This window comes from Pezoporus wallicus, unplaced genomic scaffold, assembly GCF_028554395.1.
Source record: "Pezoporus wallicus isolate ANWC-B61680 ecotype Strahan unplaced genomic scaffold, APGP_CSIRO_Pwel_v1 contig_8047, whole genome shotgun sequence".
In the NCBI taxonomy this organism is placed as follows: domain Eukaryota; kingdom Metazoa; phylum Chordata; class Aves; order Psittaciformes; family Psittacidae; genus Pezoporus; species Pezoporus wallicus.
In genome coordinates this window covers 4,043,460-4,064,544 of record NW_026639548.1, presented here as the reverse complement: position 1 = coordinate 4,064,544, position 21,085 = coordinate 4,043,460, and the positions used below count along the sequence as shown (strand labels likewise).

Sequence of the window (21,085 nt, the reverse complement as noted above, 5' to 3'; positions counted from 1 at the left end):
TTGAATGCTTCTTTAGGAGTATCCTTAATCCTGTAGATATGGAGCACACGCGCACACAATGTGAATTAGACACTGAGATACTTTCTCCCTTTCATCCCCTGTATAGCACTAGTTAGGAAGTCTGTTGCCTTTCTTTGTCAGAAGCAATCAGTTTTGCTTCAAGAGTGGATACCCAAAAGCACAACAGTTAAAATGCATACAGTGATACAATACACTACAGGCTTTGCTCCTCCTGTACTCCGTGTGTGCTACCTTTTCATCAGAAATACAGGAACAGAAGAAAGAGCGTGTGTAAGGACATTAGCAATGCTTGTACTTGGGGAAGAGAGTAATGTTTTTCTCAGTGCAACCCATAAGGACCTGCCACTATTGCTGATGCATGTCCAGTAATAAATATTAACCTGTAGCCATTTTAAAGGCTGCATGGTAGCTACAGCAGCCACCTCCTTAGGTTGCTGTATATATTTGTTTAGCCATTTGTTTGTCGCATGCCCATGAAGGCATATAGCAGCTTTACAAATACAGATGGAGATTGGATCTCAGCCCGGAACCATTTAGGAATTGCAGTTTTACTACTATTGTTACTGTGGGTTTTTTTCCCTGACAGTTGCATTTGGTCTGTTTCTGACAACACTGGGCTTTAAATAATATTAAATCGTACATCTAGACCAGACTTGGTCACTCTGAAGCTGAGTATGTTATTAGAAATCTTTTATCAGCATGTGCCTGTGGTTTACTATGCACATAAATAAGCAACTTGTACAACTACCTCAGAAGGTTTGCTCATTTGTCTTTGGGATGAACTCCATAGAAATGAATGGGATGGACCCCGGTGCGGGATGGCAATGGCTGCTGCTCCAAGCAGCAATAGATCTTATTGACAAGCCTCCAAAAAGCTTCTGCTCACAGGAAGGCAGGGCTAAAGAACAAAGAGCCATACCTGAAGCTGCTTTGTCAAATGTTCAGTCACAGGGTCCTTCCCCTAGGCACACTCACAACCTCCCATTCAGCTCTAGAAGCTGTTCAGTGCTTCAAGTGCAGTGCAGTTCTCTGTTGCTGACCAAGGCTCCCTAGGTTGTGTTATTTACACCAGTGGGGGAAGATGGACAGAGAATTGAATTGTCTTTCGTGAGATTACAGAGCAAGGCAGAAATTAGAGTCTGTGTCAGACAGGACTTCCTTGTACCTGATCTTCGTTGAGGATGTTGTGCCATAGGTAGCATTCATATGTGGTATATTATTTAGATTTGAATTCTTTTTAATTTTAGCCATCTAAGAATTAGGTCTATGGTCTAAGATATTTCATAGGGTTTCCATTTCTGGTAGAGAAACATGGGCAGCTTCAGGGAGAGAAGTAGTAACACTGCCAAGCATCAAGAGAGGAAAATCACCCCCTGGCCATTCCTGTTTCCATGCAACTGAGACAGCAGCAACGCATGTGTTAGACTTCAGCAGCTCAAACACAGGAGCTGAATGCCTCTGATATGTCTTACCAGCTGTATACTGCTGTAGGCAGAAATGTCCCCATGATCAGGAAGCCAAGGTTGTAACTCATGACATGTAGCCCTTGCTTGCCTGTGCAGTTGGAGTTTTCATGAGAAACATATTCATGATGTTTCCTTTCTCAGGGTGAAGCTGATGCAGTGGCAGCATAGAAAGAAAGAGCAACCATCTATGAAACAGTTCTGAATTCCTACATGGTATTATGTTATGGGCCTTTGCTGCATAGTACTTTTAGATGAGATGAAATGGTCATTCTTAAACAGCCTAGTGTGAAGCAAACCTTTTTCTGTATTGCCATTCAAGTTAATGGATGTAAAAATAGGTCATGCCATTCATACTGATAAAATGAAGACATTTCTGCCACATTCAGACATTTGAACCTGTCTTGGATGGTGTGAGGGAGAAACCTAAGCAGACAGATGGGTCAGATATTGTAGTGCATAGTACTGCTTTCAGTCAACAGAGCCTAGTTACAGCATAAGCCTCTTAGGGAATGAGTCATAGAAATGTCTGTGTTATGTTCTCTGAAGCTTCCTTTTTGCAATCTCACCACCACATATTTTGCCAGAATGTGAACAGTGCCTAAACCTGACAGAGGATACAAACAGGACTGGGAACAGTTTAGCTTCTGTGTCTATGGTCACAGAGGACATCCATCTGTTTGATTAGCCTGGGGACATAAGCATTTCCAGCTGATAATCTTCATTTGAATAAAATTATATTGGGAATGGGAGTGGGGATAAAAGGGAGCAGATGATAGTATAAATATATGTTCAAGTGGGGAGATGCATTGCTACCACTAATGATATTCGCTGTGGGTGATGAAATAGAATTCTGACAGGATGGGAGCAAGAGTAGGAGTTGAGATCTGCTGGGTTTACTGTTAATTTCTGCAGACGTACCAGCTCATTTAGTGCTGTTAGAGCTCTCATTGCCCGCCACTTAATGTATGATGAATGTGCTATGGAATTTCCCCAGACATTTATGACACCTTTAGGAATAGATATGACAATGACTTTATAGCATGGAGTCACTTCATACTATCTGCATCTCTCCTAGTGATTTATATATTCACGAATGATTTTATCACTAGTACTCAGTAACGTAATAAATGAGAAAATTCAATGGTCTGTAAATTACAACATTGATTAAAGAAGTGATTACTGATGTAACTCTTACATGACTGTCATAATGCTTGCTTATATTTCAGGACAGCATTTACATGTTAATGATAAATCTACTGCAGTGTTCAGAAATATATTACAGCTTTAATCAAAATGTAAACGTTTATAAACAGATAATGTTTATTGTGGGGGAAATGAGTAGACTTCCCTTACTCTTCAGTGGGTGAAATCCACTCCAGAGACAGCTTTGTCTTGATGACTGAATGCATCATCCCCTGATGAAGGTACTCATCAGGGTAGAGCTTTGATTTGCTTCTTGCCTCTGTTGAGACCTATTTTGGTTTATTGGGCTCCTCTTGACCAAGCCACAAAGGAGCCTTGCTGAGTATAAATTCCACAGCACCGTGATCAGCTAGTGGCTCACTGCATAACAAACAGAAAATCAACCACCAGCTTCATAAATACTATCCAGTCTTTAGGCATCTCCAGCATAATTATGCCTCCTGAGTCAATGAAGGATTTTTGTGTTCAGCTGCTCCCATTGTAAGAGGCCATCGTTAACACGCATAAAGAGAAGGGAGCATTTTTTATTTCGTTTGGGTTTTGAGATGCCAGGGTTACACTTTGAGCTTGTTTTGCCACAGTGATTACCCTTTCTTCTTTCCTTCTCTCTTCCCTCTTCCCCCCTTAGGTTTCTGACAGATGTGACTATGTTTTTGTCAATGGCAAAGAAATGAAAGGCAAGGTGAATGCGCTTGTGAACTTCACGTATCAGTATCTGAGTACTCCTCTGCAAATCACAGTCTGGGTTCCACGCCTGCCACTTCAGATCGACATTTCGGACACAGAACTGAGCCAAATAAAAGGCTGGCGAGTCCCAGTTGTTTCCAACAAAAGGTGGGTTTGAGTTGTTAAATTTCTTGGGTGTTTCTGTAAAATGAGTGGAGTTGATTTTAACTCTCAGCAAACAAGAACAGCTGCAGCATCTGCACCCAAAATGAAGCATCTTCCCCTGAGGAACAGCAGTACTGAATTCCCAGCTTTGCACCAGACATCTGCAGATGATATAAAGCTTTTAAAATCTGTGGGAGTTTTGCTTCTGTGCCTGTGTCTGTCCTGTGCAACAGAGTACAGTGTGGGACTCTGGTAAAGTCCACTTACAGAGTAGTTGTTGTTTGCGTATACCAGTGGTGTAGTCCATTTGTATGGTTCTTCATCATGTTAGGTAACCATGAATCAGCAGTGGTCCAAAAAAAAACCAGAAGGGAAGCCTGTTATTTAAAGGACACTCCATGAACACTCTTAATGTTAGTTTTCACTGATGTTCTTGAAAACAATTCTTTGTGCTTCATTTTCTTACGAAAACAGACCCACAAGGGACAGTGATGATGAGGATGAAGATGAGCGGAAAGGAAGAGGATGCACTCTGCAGTATCAGCATGCAATGGTGCGAGTCCTCACACAATTTGTAGCTGAGGATTCTAGCCCTTGGGGTCAGCTGAACTACCTGCTGGGCTCGGATTGGCAGTTTGACATTACAGACCTGGTGATGGATTTTATGAAACTGGAAGATCCTCACATTGCCAAGCTTCAGGAAGGCAGGATTTTGATTGGACGGGAAGTGGGAATGACAACTATGCAGGTACGGAGCTCTAGACTGCCATGTTCTGCCATTCCCTTAGAGAACTAGTGTTGGGGGAATATAAATAAATCCAGTAGTGTTCTGCTATCTTGGAAGAGGGTAATTTCCCATTATGTTTCCATGACCTTCTAGAGTGTCACACAGAGCATTATCGAACAACATTGATCCAAACTAGAGGTGGTCCGAAGCATGCAGCTTGGCTAGCAGCTGGAAGCCATAGAGCCTTCAGAGATGTTTAGGAGAGGCAGCATTTCCAGGCAGAACTCTTGCCCCATGGATGGATGCAGGTTACCACCAGTCAGCTGATGGACACCATTTTGACTTTTTGAGACAGAGATCTTTAGATTGTGCCAAGTTACTTTAGATATATTTAAACATTAATTCAGGGGGGAAAAATTACAGCCTACAACCCGCAAAGGCACAAATGGCCAACATCATATCACAGTTCTGCCCCTGCTGGATCCTGACTAAAGCCAATACATAAATGCATAGCTAGTCTAGGCTGTAGATCTGAGATGAGGAAGGTGGAGAAGACAAGAATGTGCATGAAGTGGCTATGCTTAGTTCCCTAAAGACAGCAATATGGCCCATAGTTTCATTAAAGGGAAGAATATCCTACAACCTTGATGGTCCATCAGAAACAGAAAAGACAGTGAAATGAGAATTTCTAAGCAAAGAAGTGAAGGACAAATCCTAGATGCTGCTAACCTCCCTTTGCAGTGACTGGGATGTGTGATGAGCTTAACCATACTGGGACACCGAATAAAAGGGGCAGAAAGTTTTAAGTCAGCTCTTCAAGTGAAGTGGTGAAAATAACACAACTGAGATAGTACAGCTGTCAGTACTGGATGCAATGTTCGTGGCCATAACTTCTCTACTGTATGTGTTTCTGACCCTGCTAATGAAATCAGACTGCATTTTCACTGTGCTCTGCCATTTCATTTCTGTGCATAAAGCTTTGGAGACAAGAAGGGATGATGACCTTAAGAAAGGGGTTTTTAATTTTCCTAAGTTGACTCTTTTGTGTTTCTCCAAAGGTTTTGTCTCCTCTTTCTGACTCCATCCTGGCAGAGAAGACAGTGACTGTGCTAGATGACAAAGTGACCATAACAGACCTTGGAGTACAGATGGTGGCTGGGCTTTCGCTCTTTCTTCAGCCAAGTGCATCAAGTAGTCGGGCTATTGTGGCTACAACTGTTGCCCAAGAGTTGCTTCATACCCCTAAGCAGGTAGTGTGTACTCCATATTTACTGTTGTTGCCTTTTGGGATGGGGCAGTGTTTTATCAACATGACGTACAGATGATAATTCATAAGAAGTTTGGAAGTTAGACTTAAAATGTAGGTGTAATACTTGTCCATGTCAGTTGCTTTCGTCTGGAGGTACTCTGGAGTTGTCTTCTCATGTCTTCCCCTCAGATATGGATTTAATCTGCAGTAAAATTTCTGGCTATGCCAAAATATATTTTGTATCATTTAAATTTTTAATGCCTTTTCTTTAGATGATGTAACATCTGTTATTTTCACAACACAGGCAGTCTTTGAACAGTGATCCATGTTTGCTATATGAGCATGCCCTTGTTTTCCATGCCAGAGAGCAGAGAGCTCTCTGTGTCACAACAACTTAATATTTTTAAGAGCTATGAAATAGAGGCAGAAGATAACCAAATACATTTCTTTTCCCTCCTGGAGTCACAGCAGATTGCAAGGCTCCTCTGTCTCCTATTTTTTAGATGGTTTTATAGGGGGTTATCATTCAGTTCATGTGCCGATCCTACTTAATTTAAGCCGGCAAATTCCTATATCTGTAAAGGGAGTCTTTGAAGCAGCATGTTTCAGGTCACAACCCACATGGAAAAGAAGATTGGAGAACACCCCCAGATCAAGGCAAACAGTTGCTCTGGAACAGATTAAAACCCAGGGTCAGTAGCAGTGGAACAAGCTATATGTTCATTGCTCTTTCAGTCAGTTAACTTGAAGAGTGGGACTGGGGACCATGCAGTTAAGTCTGTCCACAGCTTCTCCTCTCACAGAAGCTGTGTTTTGTCTCGCATAGACAGGGAGAGATCTCAGGTTTTATGACTCATTTCCATTATTATTGCTACCTAATTTTCTGTAACATAAAAATAATTCAGACTCTTTTATGACTTAGTGACAGGAAAATGTCCAAGCTAGAAGGACATGCTGCCCATCTGTTCCATTTACTGCATCCTGTAAACATAAGAATCTTATGTAATTAACCCATTTATAACCTTCTCCAGGGCTTAGAAGCCATGTTTGACATATTGTCTTTAGACAAAGACTGTAAAAGCAAAAGCTAAAGCCTGCCTAACCCAATTCTGTTATGTAGGACAGAGCACCATTTGTCCTGCAGCATGATTGGAAGAATCATGGCTTTGATTGCAGATAAAAGAACTTGTGGATCTGGAAAGGTTGTACAGATACATTGTTAGTTTCTTAGATTTATAGACTATCTGTCCAGAGTATGCAAAGATATTCATCAACATCAGGTTATGCCATATTATGACAGGGCATTTCAGTAGTGCACAACATGACATCTCTTATTGTATTATGATATGGCAATATAATATGACTTGTCATTATATATCAGTACAATTGGCAAGTTATTAAGTCATACAAAAGAGTAAAAATGTGTAAATGTGGTTTGTTTTGGAATTATTTTTCCCAGCATCTGTGTTATGGAACAATTTTAGTGACATATTTTGTTTTCTTGGTACTATTTTGCAAGACAATTTTGTTTTCCTCAGAGTAGCACATTTCTGATACTGAAGTGTCTGGGCATATCAGGCTGTCATTCTGAGACTAGACTTTATTAGAAGGCAGTGGAAAACCTTTTCTACACAAGGATCCGGAGCACCCAGGGAAATCTGATTGCTTAGCATTAGTCCCAGATTAGTCAGTTTTTCCCACTCCTTCAATGCAGGGAGGCTTTTGTCCCAGTTTCCTGCAGACACAGAGCAGTAGCATGATCTTGTGGAATCCCACTTTCTCTGCCTCTCCTTCTAGTTCCTCCTGTCTGGAGCCTGCCCACTCCCATTGCCTGTGCTTGTCTTCCTACCACCTCCTCTTCACCTGGAGTAAGGGGAGCATCCTGCCTGCTTCCAAGCTGAAGGCTTTGTTGGGAGCATCACTCCTCATTGTGGGGAATTCGTGAGGATCAGTCCCTGCTCAAGCACTGTGAGTGTTTGCAGTCCTGATCCTGGTTGTGCTGGGTCAGTGTGGATCCTGAGCACAGTCCTAGTTACTGGGGCACTTTGCCAATGCCTTCATCCTGGAGGCTGAACTAATTCCACATAATGTACAATTCACATTTCTTACCGTATTGTAAGACACTCATTTGTTCTCAGGCCTAAATCTTACTCAGCCTATAGACAGAGCTTGCCCAAGGAAGGGCATTGAAAAGAGACCTTGGGGACTTTGCATTTGCACCACTAAAATAAGAAGACAGGAATAGATTTCACAGTGGAAAATGCATCAAAGGAAATAGTGTTAGCACAGGAGTCACTTTTAGAGTCACAAACATCTTTTAATTTGCAGTTTGAATGAAGGGTATAACGTTTAAGTCTCTTGCCCTTAGATTAATTAATGCAAGTGCAGGAATGCTTGTGCCTAAATTTTGCAAGCAGTGACTCATGATTTGGAGTGTATCAGCTGAGATCCTTACAGAGCTGGAATTTCAGAAGGCAAGTGCTGAGTGTTTTCTGAAAATCAAGCCCTTTTGAAAGAGGTTTTTTTTCAGGGGGACAGCCGAGAAGTAAGCATAGACTTGAATGTTGCAAGGGTTTCATTATTTGTGTCTTTTACTCTCAAACAAGTTTATAAAAAGGCCCAAGTAACTCATGCAAACCTTGCTGATGCAACTGAAAAACAGTTCAGATAACAGAAGGTTTTGTTTTTCTCGGGAATGATTGCATACGTCTCAGCACTGCTATATGGAAAAAAAACAGCCAGTGTGTTCTTAGTCAAATGTTTTCCTTGGCTTCACTTTGGCACCTTCAACAGCCAAGCTTCAATATAGATTAGTGAATGTCCTTGGGTAATTGGAACTCTGCAGGCACAATATTGTCCCTAGCAGATCAAGCAGGACATCGGCAGAGTGCAGTGGAAGGCATAAAGTGTTATATAGGTTGTGCTATTACACATCTTTCAGTATCATAGGAATGAATTCAGTAGTTTTGCTGTGACTTTCTTTCAATGAATTTAATGACTAGATTAGTTCCTTTATTATAAGGACCACACCATGTCTGCGTAAGTTATCTAAGTTTATCTGCAGTTGGGCAACTAATTACCTGAGATGACCTTGAGGGATGCTGAGCCCATACTTCTTTTTCTTTTTGTTTTGACTCAGTTGGCACTGGAAAATGGATCAATGATTTAGGTACCTAAAATAAATGCAGGTTGGCCAACTTTTAAATAGCAAAGTTGATGTATCTCTGGAAAATTTGGAATCCATGGCCGTGAGCAGTCTTGTTTATAGTGGCCGTCTGCTCAGGTAGGAAGGCTGTTCCATTTGACTTGCTGATGGTTCCTAAAATCAATACTTCCATCCTAAAGACTTCTCCAAAATGTAAATAAAAGAAAACCTAGAGTGTTTAAGTGTTTTCTGGTCTCAGTGAGCTTCAAGGACTCTCAAATTTCAATCGGCTCTGCAGGGAAACTCAGTCATATCATGGCTTTTTCAACACTGTAGGGTATTACGTGTAGTCAAATGAGCTGATATGGGAGAGTGAAGAAAGAAAAAAACCAAAGCCTTAAATAAACAGCTGTGAGCATTAATGTATCTCCAGTGCTACTGGAAAACTGAAGACCATTTCTCTGGGGAAAAGAGCTATGCTAGTGCTTCCTAAAGGCGAAGTTCTTCCCTTTCACATGTGTAGCTCCTGTTGACATTAGTGGCAAGACCCAACCCTGCGAGGTCATCTGTAACCTCAGGGAGTGTCCTCCAAGAGGTCCATTCTCATTCTGATAGGAGGTGAAGGTGCTCAGCACCACTGCCTGAGTTAAGATGACAAGCTAGAGTTACTTGCATGTCCCTGCCTTTTGGAACAATGCAGTATGTCCTGTTTTAGCTTATGTCCTTCACGCAAACTAGTTCAGTGAGTTCACGGGCATCAGTGAACTTACATCCGTAAGTAACGGATATTAGGAGCATTTTTATGGTATGGATTCATTACCACATTCTGGCAGTATAAATTACATTGTATTTATATCTTCTTTAAGCTGACAGAGCGATGTAATGGCTCACAAGGATGACAAAGGAATTAAGCAGCATGGGAAAGGGAGAAAGGATGTATTGTTAGATAAGAATCTGAATTCTTCCCTTGAAAATACAAGCAAATTCCCACTGGAAAGGAATGTCACATTAGCAGATTGGACAAAAAGGAGAGAAAGAAATACACAGTAGGGGAATGCATGGTTTGAATTAAGATCTGAGTCTTGGCTGCCTTTCATTTCCACATCGTAACGATCAAGCCCAATTTTTACTACACAACCCACAAGTTTAGAAATAAATGCACATGTAATACTTTGATATTTCATGTGACAAAATTGTTAGGGAAACCCATTTCAGCATTCAAGTCCCCAGACAGAACAATCAGAGCTGTTCTAATAGAAGCTGCTGAGAACAGTATTCCTTCGCCTTTATTGGAGAGAGGGATGTATTTGTTTTCTGCAGAGCCAGCCATCCAGCCATTTCTTTCCCTCAGTGTCCTGCCTCACTCTAGGACTATTGCGGCTGACCCCAGCAATTGAGGGCTTATTCACAAATACTTTTATTTGTGCTTTACTGAATGGAGACCATTAAAAGGCCTCTTTATTCTGAGCATGGAATAGAATCAAATATACTGATAAGTCCTCACATCTGTGTTTCTAAGCAGCAGAATTCTCTAAAATACAACCAGACCTACACACTTTATTCCCCTATTTTTTGTTTGAAGAACACAAAATGGCATGCCCTGGTATCAAGCTGACCCCAGCTTTTTTGAGGTATTGAAGGACACTTTGTTATCACTGACTGTGATGTTACACATGGGCTCAGTGGAACATCCTAGGACAAGTAGATTTTCAAATGCTGTATGGTTTAGAGGGCAGAATAATCACCAGTGTGGCTCCCAGATTTCCACAGGTAGCTTGTGTGAGTCCCAGCACAGAGGGACTCATTAGATCTATGTATGACAGGCTTTCTTCTGAGCTTCCAAACCAGCTTTGCTTCCTGCATTCAGGTTGCCTTTTGGAGTGTGAGCCTCCTTGCTTTATCTAGGTGGAACAGACATAGACAGCAAACAACGGTGTTTGCGGTGACTCATACAGCAGGGTTTGAAGTATTCCAGGTCAGGCATCACTGAGTTCCTTGGAGACTGTTGTTTTCCATTAGTGTGCCATGTTACTTCTGTACCCTTGTAATTTCCTCTTTGTTACACCCACCTAAATGTAACAAGTGGATAATGAGGGGGATATTGTTTGCATTTTAACAAAAAGCAAAATGCAGCATCTAAGAAAATTTATCAAGTGGCATATTTGGACTGACAAGCAGCAATATAATTCAAGGCCAGAAAAGGTGGTGGAATTACAACAGATCGAGAACTGGCCAACTTGCTGAAGTTATACCTGGAAGAGAGGAAGGGAGCAGCAAAACCACAAGGGAAAATGTAGACAAAATGCGTCTTGCTAAAGAAAGTTTTTTATGTGCATAATATTTGATAATTGACAGTGGTTGTAGGAAGCAGTTTCTTCATCTCCTCTGGACTAGATTTTGCTGTCATTAACGTGATCTAATGCACATTATCTGACCCACTTCACATCACCACAGTCACCATACAAACCATCTGTTCTCTAAGAGACACTGGCACTAATGGGCAATAGTGGTTCTTTTCTTCTGGGAGTGCAACAGTGTGTGTGGGTGTCTGTGTGCACATGTGAAAGAGAGGGAAAGTGGAGGAGAGAAAAACTGGAGAGGCAGAAGTAATTGCTTATGCTTGTTAATTAGTGAACACAAGTATTTGTTACCTCAGTGTTGGGGGCATCAAACTAGGGGCAACAACATTGCAGGTAAGAAGTCTCCAATCCATCTTCATCTGCTGATAGTAATTGGAGGACCTTGTCAGAGATTTAGAGGGGATTTACTGATGCAGTACATAGGATCTGCAGAAACAGCTCTTTGAAGGACATGGTACTAAATCATTTCTTTTTTCTTTACAGCTTTTCAGAATTTATAATCATTTGGGAAATCCACTTCCTTCCCCTGCTTTCAGCTTTCCTTTAGCGATGTGAATGAGAGGAGATGATCTCTTGCCAAATAGAATATTTGGCTGATACAATATACTTTGGCAGGATTTGAAATTCTCTCCCTCTTTCTCTCATTTGTTTTCTTTCCCTTTAATTAATGGTGTCCATAGTATAAGCATGACAATGTTGTGTTGTGTTGTGTTGTGAAAAAAATTGGTTCTTCCTACAAAAAAAAAGGGTCTCTTGGAAATAAAAAATGCCAATGCTGGTTGAAAATAATGACTAAGCTATTGCACACCCCTCTTACCTATAATAAATCATATGTGTGCCTGCAGATTTCAGCTGACTTGCTGTTTCATTTTTCTGTATTTCTGCTTCAGGAAAACCAGGAATGCAGAACAGTGGAGAAATAGTATGAAAAATAAAAGTTGTTTTGAAGTTGCTTACAACTTCACCAAATTCTAGCCATTTGGGCTGACTTTCTGCATGCTGGCTACCTCTTAACCTAGAAGGTGCCTGGGGGCTGTTAAGGCAGAAAGGCATTGAGCTAAGAAAGCCAATGAGGGATGTAGATATCTTGAAGAAGGCATGAAAGTATATGTGGCTTCTCATACATGTTCCTCTCCAGGGTCTGGATGGGTACCCTGGATTCCTCAGAGATGCTGTTCTACCACCAGTAAAACCTAGTTGCATAGTAAGGGCCATAATCAGATGTGGGGCTTTGCAATGCTAGGTATGCTGTGTTTGGCTATTAAGGAATGCACAAAAGATTTAGTAATGTAAATCCTTTTGTAGAGATGTGGATCTATGGAAGCCCACCCCCCCCCCCCCCCCCCCCCCCCCCGCTGTGATGGGAGGAGGCACAGGCCTCCATAGTTTCCAGTCTTAACTTTTCAGAATTCTGCACTTACCTTTTTCTGCTCTCCAAACAAGAGCAGTGCTTGCAGACAATATCCAGCCAGTTGTGATGTGTGCTTCAGATGATGCTGGTGGTTTTGACTTCCATAGGCTGATGAAAAGCAAGCATTATCTTACACACCTCCCCAGTGGTATGCAAGGCTGTCCTTTTGTTTTAGCCAGAAGGGAGGCAGTTGCCAGAGGAGATGCGTCTCTACACATATCCACTAAAAAACCCTTTACTTTCCCATGACTGGGTTTGCTCTACTATAGATTTCTATGACATAAATCTAAGCTGTGCCCTGCAGCTTTATGTTTCTGTCTCTTCAGCCATTTCAGGGTTTTTCTCTAACGAAAGATCAGCTGTTTTAATTTCCATACACAGTTCACCCTTCCCTTCCCAGCTTCCGAGCTACGCTGGCTCTGTTTCAGCTGCTTGAAGTGCATTTGAATCACCAAGAAGTTTGCCTTCTTTCCTGTTGTGCCAACTTATTTTTCCTCTTTCAGTCCCTCAAGAACTTGCTGATAGCGCTTTGTAAATTAAATATTTGGTACAGCCCAAGCTTCTGCACAGCTAAATGCCCCTTGCTGTTTGCATTGAAGAGCTTTAAATTTAACTAGAAGGGTAGCAATTCCCTTAGTTTATAATCATAGCATAACAAATTGTAGCCAATTGAAAACCATATTAGGTTGTAAATTTGCATTATGACTGGCCATTTGGAGGGTGGCAGTGTTTTTCCCTGATGGTGATTTTCAGCCCAGTTGTTCTGATGTACCCAAGTGTAAAGTTATTAGGGCCATCTGCAGTTTAAGTCTGGGAAGAAAAGAACTTCAGGTTTGTGTGAAGTTGCACTCGGGCAATCTGCCTGCATGTCTGCTGTCTAAACAGGCAAGACATAGAGCAAATGAAACACTAAAGAAATCTCCTGCAAAGAAAGCTACTGAGACGCAGAGAACTAAATATCTGTATCATCTGGATGGGATTTCAAATGGCAAAGAGCTGACCTCTAGCTTTGTGTTTTCTTCTAATGATGACTTCTAACAGTGCTACCTGCAGAGAGCAAAGACAGTCCAATTAAATCCAGGCCATTTGTATTTTTATCATAGACATCATACCAGAAACCCCGGGCTCCTCTCCTTGACACAGAAATGTGGTAGGCTTTTTAATTATCTCAAAGGTAAAGTGTGTTTTACTTAAGAGAAACGTTTCTCCAGAAAAATAGTAATTCTTCCATGAGTCTTTTTCTTTTCAGTTGAATCTTCTGCTCCAACCATTTCCAAGATACTGTGGTAGCTCCTTATTCCTGCTAAGATATTTATGCTTTGCTTAATTTGACAGCTCCCTGTGACACCTGTACATGGAGAACATGAGGAAAATAAGTGTTCTGTCAAGTGCCTGTAGTAATTTTTCTGGTTTGTCTCAGCTTTTGCATGGCAGGAATGACTTTCTTTACAATCTTGTAAATTGTAGCTTATTAATGGGTACACTTTGGTACCCATTTCATATTGATTATTTTCTGTGTTCTTTTGCAAAACATTAGCAGGAAGGATAGCAGTGGAACCTTTAGTGAAAAATGTGACCAGTTTTCTGCCCCATCAGTTGAAGCTTGGTTTGCTTTAAATGCAGTGCAGAGCCATTGTCTTCCATTTTCTCCAGCTGCTGTTCAGAGCTGAGAGATTGATGAGCTGCAATGGTTTGAGCTGTTTTATTTAAGACCCTGTCTTTAACCATATCACTCTCCTTTCAGGAAGCTGTAGTAAGCACCTGGATTCAGTTCAGTGACAGCTCTGTTACTCCGCTGGACATTTATGACTCTAAGGACTTCTCCCTTTCTGCTGTATCATTAGACGAAGCTGTTGTCTCGATCCACCAGAATGCTGCCTTAAAATGGCCAGTTGTGGCAGCAGAAGGTGAAGGTCAAGGCACATTAATCAAGGTGGACATGATGATTTCTGAAGCCTGCCAGAAGTCCAAGAGGAAAAGTGTCCTGGCTGTGGGGAATGGCAACATCAAAGTCAAGTTTGGCCAGAATGATGCAGACTCCGATACAGGTGGAGATTATGATGCTGATGAGATTGAAAACCATGCTAGTGACCGGCGGCACAAAGCATCGGATCAGGAGCGGTATGGCCAGGATGGACGCTATTATGGTAGCTCTTCAGCAGAGCGAGAGGAAGGAGCCATCAGGAAAGTCAGCACCACAGCAAAATCTGTGATAAAAAATAAAGTCATTAAAAACAGTAGGCTGGACGGTGGCAAACTCTCGGATGATAGCCAGCTGCAGAACATTCCTATAGACTTCACCAACTTCCCTGCTCAAGTAGACCTACCAAAAGGCAATGCGGGCATGGAGGAAAACGACCTGGTGCAAACACCCAGGGGCCTTAGTGATTTGGAAATTGGGATGTATGCTCTGCTAGGGGTCTTCTGCCTGGCAATTCTAGTTTTCCTAATAAACTGTGCAACATTTGCACTGAAGTACCGTCACAAGCAGGTTCTGGTGGAAGGACAGGCCACCATGACCCATTCCCATGACTGGGTCTGGCTGGGAAATGAAGCAGAACTGCTGGAGAACACAGCAGATTCATCACCTCAGCAGGATGAGCACACAACTATTATTGATCGAGGCTCGGGTAGCGAGGAGAGCAACCAGCTCCTTAATGGCAGTGCTCAGAAGAACATCCAGAGCCAGGTTCACAGATGTGCTGACTCAGGGGGCAAGCACGGAAAGGAACAGAAATCTGAACCTTTACATTCGCCAACATCTAAACGGAAGCGGGTAAAATTCACAACATTCACTACCATCCCCCCTGACGATGGTTGTCCTACTGTCAACTCAATCCTAGGCAGCAATGACGATGACATTAAGTGGGTGTGCCAGGACATGGACCTGGGGGACTCCAAAGAGATACGAAACTACATGGAGAAGTTCAAAGACAAAGTGTAACTCCTTGCTGGTTTTCTGGGTTTAACCACACCTTGATGCCTTCAGTTCTACAGTATATATTGGGACAGAAGATGGGGAGGGGAAGGAATCACCAGGAGAAATGATGAGGCAGTTTTTATAATCAGGGAAAGAATTTTGCCAAACTGTCCATGGTTTGTTTTTGGTTTTTGCTTTGTTCTGTTCTGTTTTGTTTTGTTTTCCAGCAGTTATTCTGCTACTCATGGATTTAGGAAGTGGAATATAAATAGAAAGGAACAAGGAAACGGTATGACCGGTAGGATGAGCTGGGCAAGATGAGGTTGTGAAAAATTGTCTTTTGGGTCATACAGATGATGGTAGTAATGTTTCAAAGTACCAAAAATATTTGTAAAAAGAGAATATAAGAGCATGAAAAGGATGAGCAAGAGACAAAACAACAATTTTTCTGTATTTCTAATAAAACATCGTAATTAAGGACATATGACCCACAAGGAGACTGTTTAGATTGCTACTCAAGCTCTTTCTTTTATTTCTTCATTTGAAGAGAAGATGTGTCTTTGGCATTACATATGAAGGAGGAAGAAATTACCAAGCGTTTTTATTTTTGCTTTCCTGTTTGTCTTGTACGTTGAAACAGAATAATTTTCCCCCTTGTATTTTTCCTTTGACTATCTTGAAAACAGAAGAATTTTAAATTCACTAAGTTCACAGTGGACCAAGAATATTTTCTTTCTTAGTCAGCTATAAATAATCTCCTGTCCTTTAAAGAATTCAGGGGATAAGTATTGACAACTGATTTCCATGTGGTGTCTCTTCTGAAAGTTTAGGCCTCCATTGTTTCCCCCTAGCTAGAAATACGTTCTGTTTGGAAGAAGTACTCATTTTACTTTCAGGTTTGGGTTGTTATTTAGTTGTTTGTTTTAAATTTCCACAACCAAAGTTCCCATGTTTCACCAAGGGAAGAAGGTGCTGTTTTATGTTAGCTTTTAGAAGTAACAATCGATGGGAGTGCCCCAGTGGTGCATTTTCAGTGTACCTGGAACTGAGACCATCACAGGCCAAATACACAGAGCCTGGATTTGGGGGGCTTTTTATTTCTAAGTCCATGAATTCATCATTTTGTGCTGTAATTTTCTGTTTATTCTGATGTCACCAGCTCTCATCAAACTCTGAACACAAGAGGAAGAATGGACAGAAAGACATTGATTGTCCCCAGACTTTTATTTCCTTTTCCTGGGAGAGCTGGCCTCTGGACAGACTGTTGGGAGGGAAATATTGCAGAAGCAAGATCAAGAAATATCTGGAGCTATTTTATAGATATTTTTCTTTTAGCCATTGGACCAGCTAAGACTGCAAATTTAAGACTAGATTTAAAGCTGATGTTTTGAATGAGCAAATACAAAACCAGTAATAAATCTGAAGCAAATACAAAATAGAGACGTAGATCCGTTGTGTAAAGTGGCAGAACTGTGTTGACTCAGGGCCAGTTTACACTAAAGGAGGACACAGATCAAAATCTCTACAAGGAAGCCACTGTCATCCAAAACCTTTTGTAACTAAAAGGAAGATGGTATATCCAGCCTTTTGGAAAGCAGTATTATGTTCTGACTGTTAGCCAGAAGCACTTGCATTGTCCTGTCTTTACCATGTATCTCTTTTTTGTTATTTTTATTACTAAACTCAGTAGTTTGGGTTTTTTTACTTGGACAAAATCAATCCTGCCACCCAGTAACATAGATGGACGTTTTAACAAGATATGCCTAGTATGCATTGTAGACTGAAAGAATGTAATATTTATTTATACATGTTATACAAATTGTAATTAAAATGCTTTACATGGCTTGACAAATGAAGCTCTCTTTTCTGTGGGGCGGGTGCTCCTTCTGTCATTTCTGTGTTGCAGTACTGCATCCACTGCCTAACAGCTGAAACAAAACTTAAGCCACTTTCTGCAGAGAGAATAGAGATGTATGAAGGTTTTTCCCTGCTCTGACCCTTCCTTTGTGAGCCGCTTTCCCTTCCCACCCAACATGCGGTGATGATGATGGATGGCAGGAGAAGACAGCAGCCAGGCACAGTTCAGGGCAGTGTCACTATTCATCTTGTTCATCTTCATGCCTACCATCAGCATGAACAACTCCAGGACTCTTGCTTCTGATGTGTGCAACTTTGGTGCAGCCCAGTCATAATTAATTATGTTGCTTCTCTGATTGATACAGTAGGTTCAAATGGAAGCGAGTTTCACTGAATCACAACTGACATATACAAAGCACCCTGTATCCCAGAGGACCCCAAGCTACTTTACAAGCTAAGCACAGTGAGGCATCAGCCACACCTCAGGGATCAGTATATCTTCCTGGGAAAACGCAGGTGTCTCTGAGGTAAAAAAGGCATTTACAGCACGGAGCTGCAAAGTACAACAGCAGAGGAACAAGAAAAATTGTATGGAGCAAAAATAATACACCGTGGTAGCACAGGATCTAATTGTTTGAAGTGTATTTTTAAGAAAGCAGTAATGTGCTGAACAGCCCCTGTTCGAGCACGTGTGAAGAATGGCATCTCTAGTATCTCAGTGCTCCCAAGCACTTTCTGCGATACAGGTACAGCACTGGCTGGAGAGGAAAGGGGTAATTACTACATCAGTGTTGCTAGTCCATACACCCTGACTTCGCTCTTTCCTTTTGGCAGCTGAGGCTTGATAGGATCAGAAGAGAAAAGGGTATCTCTATCGAATATAAAAGTTGGCTACTGAGGAAAAGCCTTGTGAGGAGAATTCATCTTGCTCAGTATTTCCATGATGACATGTGCATGTCTGTCTCCTCTTGCTATCTCACAACATTATCTAAGAAAAGTATTCCACAGTGAATGAAAATGCTATTCCTAATTCACCTCCTCCCCAAAAGTGCTTTTTTCAAACAAGAAAAATGTGTCTTCATTGAAATTAAAAGTGGAGGAAAATCAAAGTTTCCCATGAGAAACTATTTTGCAATTCCTTTTCAAAAGCAGAGTAAATTTTTGTGGAAAAAATGTAAATTTTTGTGGAAAGACACACTCCTGTATTAATGTAACTCAGATTGGATTCAACATTTCCAAAGAGGAGCAGAGCTCTTCTGTCATGAATAGGAAAGTTATATCTTATTCGTTATTTCAGTATTCATTGGAATGATCACTATTTTTTGCTTTTTATTTGTGGACTGCATGTATAGTTCTCTGTTATATTGACCTTGGCCTATACACTCCTACTGCCTCCTTGGGAGCAATATTTCATTGATGATTAGCCATGTATCAGTTCTCAGTGACAGTATTTTGGCATTATATTTAAGTTGGAAAATATAGTCTCTGTTGAGTCTCTCCAGAGTGGGTGGTTTCAGAGGCTTGCACATGTCCGTAGACAGCAGCCTTCAACACTGGGCTGGACACTTGCCATTCATAAATACATACAGCATTTCACACACTCTGTAGGTCACTGTGGACATTTGTTACAGTTCTGACTTACTCTTTATCTTGTCTGTATCATAATAATTACTTTGCAAAAGCTGATAATCACAACTGCCAACATGAGCACACGCATGGCCAAAGGGAGAGGCTTAAGCAGCAGTTTCTTAAATGCTGCAGGACTCGGGGCAGTCAGCGTGGTCACTTGGCCAAAGCAAATTAAACTGCAACGCAACATCCCTGAAGCACATAAAATTGTTTTCTCTGGTGTTTTTTTTTACTAACACATGCCTGTTATTGATGTCTTTTAGTTCCTGAGTTATCAACTAATGGACTTCAGCTAATCTCCACACTGACAACACGGTGGGGTTTTAAAGCTGTAAGAGGAAGACACCTGACGTACTGCCTATCGTAATATGACATCAAATCATAGAGAAGAAGAAGAACCACTGCTCCAGGTTCTGTACCATATATGTGATAGTAGTTGAGATGTGGAAAAACATGTTCAGACAGGGCATGGTGTCTTTAACAGGCCTACATAATGCAAGGCCTGGGATGGCTGGGGGGAGGAAGGCCTGGGAATCCTCTCCAGTCCCAAGGCTTCAACTGTTCTGTTGCTCACATCTATGGCATTTCTGTCAATATCCACCCCTGTTGTATATCTATGTGGTTTGAAGCCATCTGGTAGAGCCATGCTGGACTTTTAATATATCTATATGAGAAGTCCCAGACTGTTTAGGAAGAGTTTTAAAGCTGTTTTACCACATGCTAGAATTGAATTTGTGTGCTTCCCAGGATGAGGGGTTGGTTTGCCCCTGCCATGAAAATAGAAAGAGATAAGGCTATCAGGAGTGCTCGGGAAATCTAAGTGGGATGGGGGCAATGCCTGCCTCTCCTAGCACAGCCTGCTCTCTTCCTCAGCATCAGAAATTGCTTCATGCATCTTGATACTTCCTTTACTAACCCCTGCCAGCCCGGCTGTTCAGGATGTTCCTTCGAACAAGGAGAGCATCTCCTGCTGCTGTAGGTACCTGCTGCCTCAGTCAGGCTGGCTCAGCTGCCAAGGGGCTTGCTGTCTCTCCTGGAAATCTTGGCACTGTGCTTCTCTGTGCTCTTTGTAAGTCTTAAGCCCAGAGGAAGCTCAGAAGAGGCCATTGATTTTGATTCCTGTAAACTTGTGGCTGAACAGGACCATGTCTTCAAAATTGCATGGCCTTTGCAAAGGAAGAGAGGCTGTATTTGAAGAGACAACAAAGGGAATTAAAAAAAGGGAAATACTCAGCCCTGCCTTCACATTTAATTTTTCTGAAGCTACAGAATGTGGTGCTTCAGAGACAGAGGCAGGTACTGAGATTTTTCAATTTATCTTCCACTGACCAAATATTCCATCAAAGCCCAATTCGGAGTGAGCCACCACAAATGATCATCTCAGGAGGGAGGAAAGCACCGGGCTGTGAAATATCATTTATTTGAGAAATTCACATTGGGTCAAATGTCAGGATTTACATTTCTTAAGCTTTCCTGTGCTGCAGTTCCAAAGGCAGCGGCATAGGGTGCAGAGAGCTGCTCTGAACGTCACTTGTCAATGCGCCTTATGTGCCAGGTGAGGGAATCTATGAGTGCCAGGGGTGCGTGGCTGCAGAGATAACACAGTGCAAGGTACATTCTTCTGTCAAGGAGCCAAGATGGAAAATCATTAATAATAATTTGCACTTAGAGGGGAGCCTTTCATCTGGGAAGCTCAGTGACTTCCAGTTGTCACTAAAGAATGAAAAGGTGAGCAGGCTCGAGTGGTCCTGTTCTCTCAGATGAGACCATGCCAAGTGAAGACACTGCCCTTCTCAAGGCTAGGAAGTGGACCTTTGTGAGGGCTGTGTTCTCTGCTGGAGGGGGGGAATCAGTGAAATCACCTGGTGCAAGCAGCAACAAAGAGCCTAACCTGTTGGGGAGAGGAGAGCATCTGGGGAAGGTCAAGCTTGGTGTGAAAGCCATGCTTTGGTGGGGTGGTGCTGTGTGTGATGAGAGGCAGCTGTGGATGGGAGATCAATGGTTGCAGGAGGAGGAGGAGGAAGTGGTGAAGGTTAGAGAAGGGAAATGTCTCCTGTCGCTGTGAGGCTGCTGGCATGGAGTGGACCAAACCAAAGTTCTGCTTTGTCTAGGTGGTTTTTTATTACTTGGTTGTGTCTGGAGTAGAGGGTAAGTCTTTTTGTTTGTTTGAGTATCTCTGGTTTGGGAATCAGCAAGATAAACTGTGTGTTTATTATGTCTTTGGCAAGGGGAAGGCCACTGCTAAAAGATTAAGATGTAGTTTGCC

General features: G+C 41.8%; 1 protein-coding gene across 3 annotated transcripts in view; it reads left to right on the top strand.

The window, feature by feature from the left end:
- Nucleotides 1-17,185, top strand: part of TMEM132C (transmembrane protein 132C) — a 204,621-nt gene extending 187,436 nt beyond the window's left edge. For all 3 annotated transcript variants that reach the window (XM_057414937.1, XM_057414938.1, XM_057414939.1), the window contains 4 exons: nt 3,319-3,524; nt 3,996-4,269; nt 5,307-5,498; nt 14,158-17,185. In XM_057414937.1, the coding sequence (XP_057270920.1) occupies nt 3,319-3,524; nt 3,996-4,269; nt 5,307-5,498; nt 14,158-15,357 (1,872 nt within the window). In that variant the 3' untranslated portion in view covers nt 15,358-17,185. The remainder of the gene's footprint in view (nt 1-3,318; nt 3,525-3,995; nt 4,270-5,306; nt 5,499-14,157) is intronic.
- Nucleotides 17,186-21,085: the final 3,900 nt, after the last annotated feature.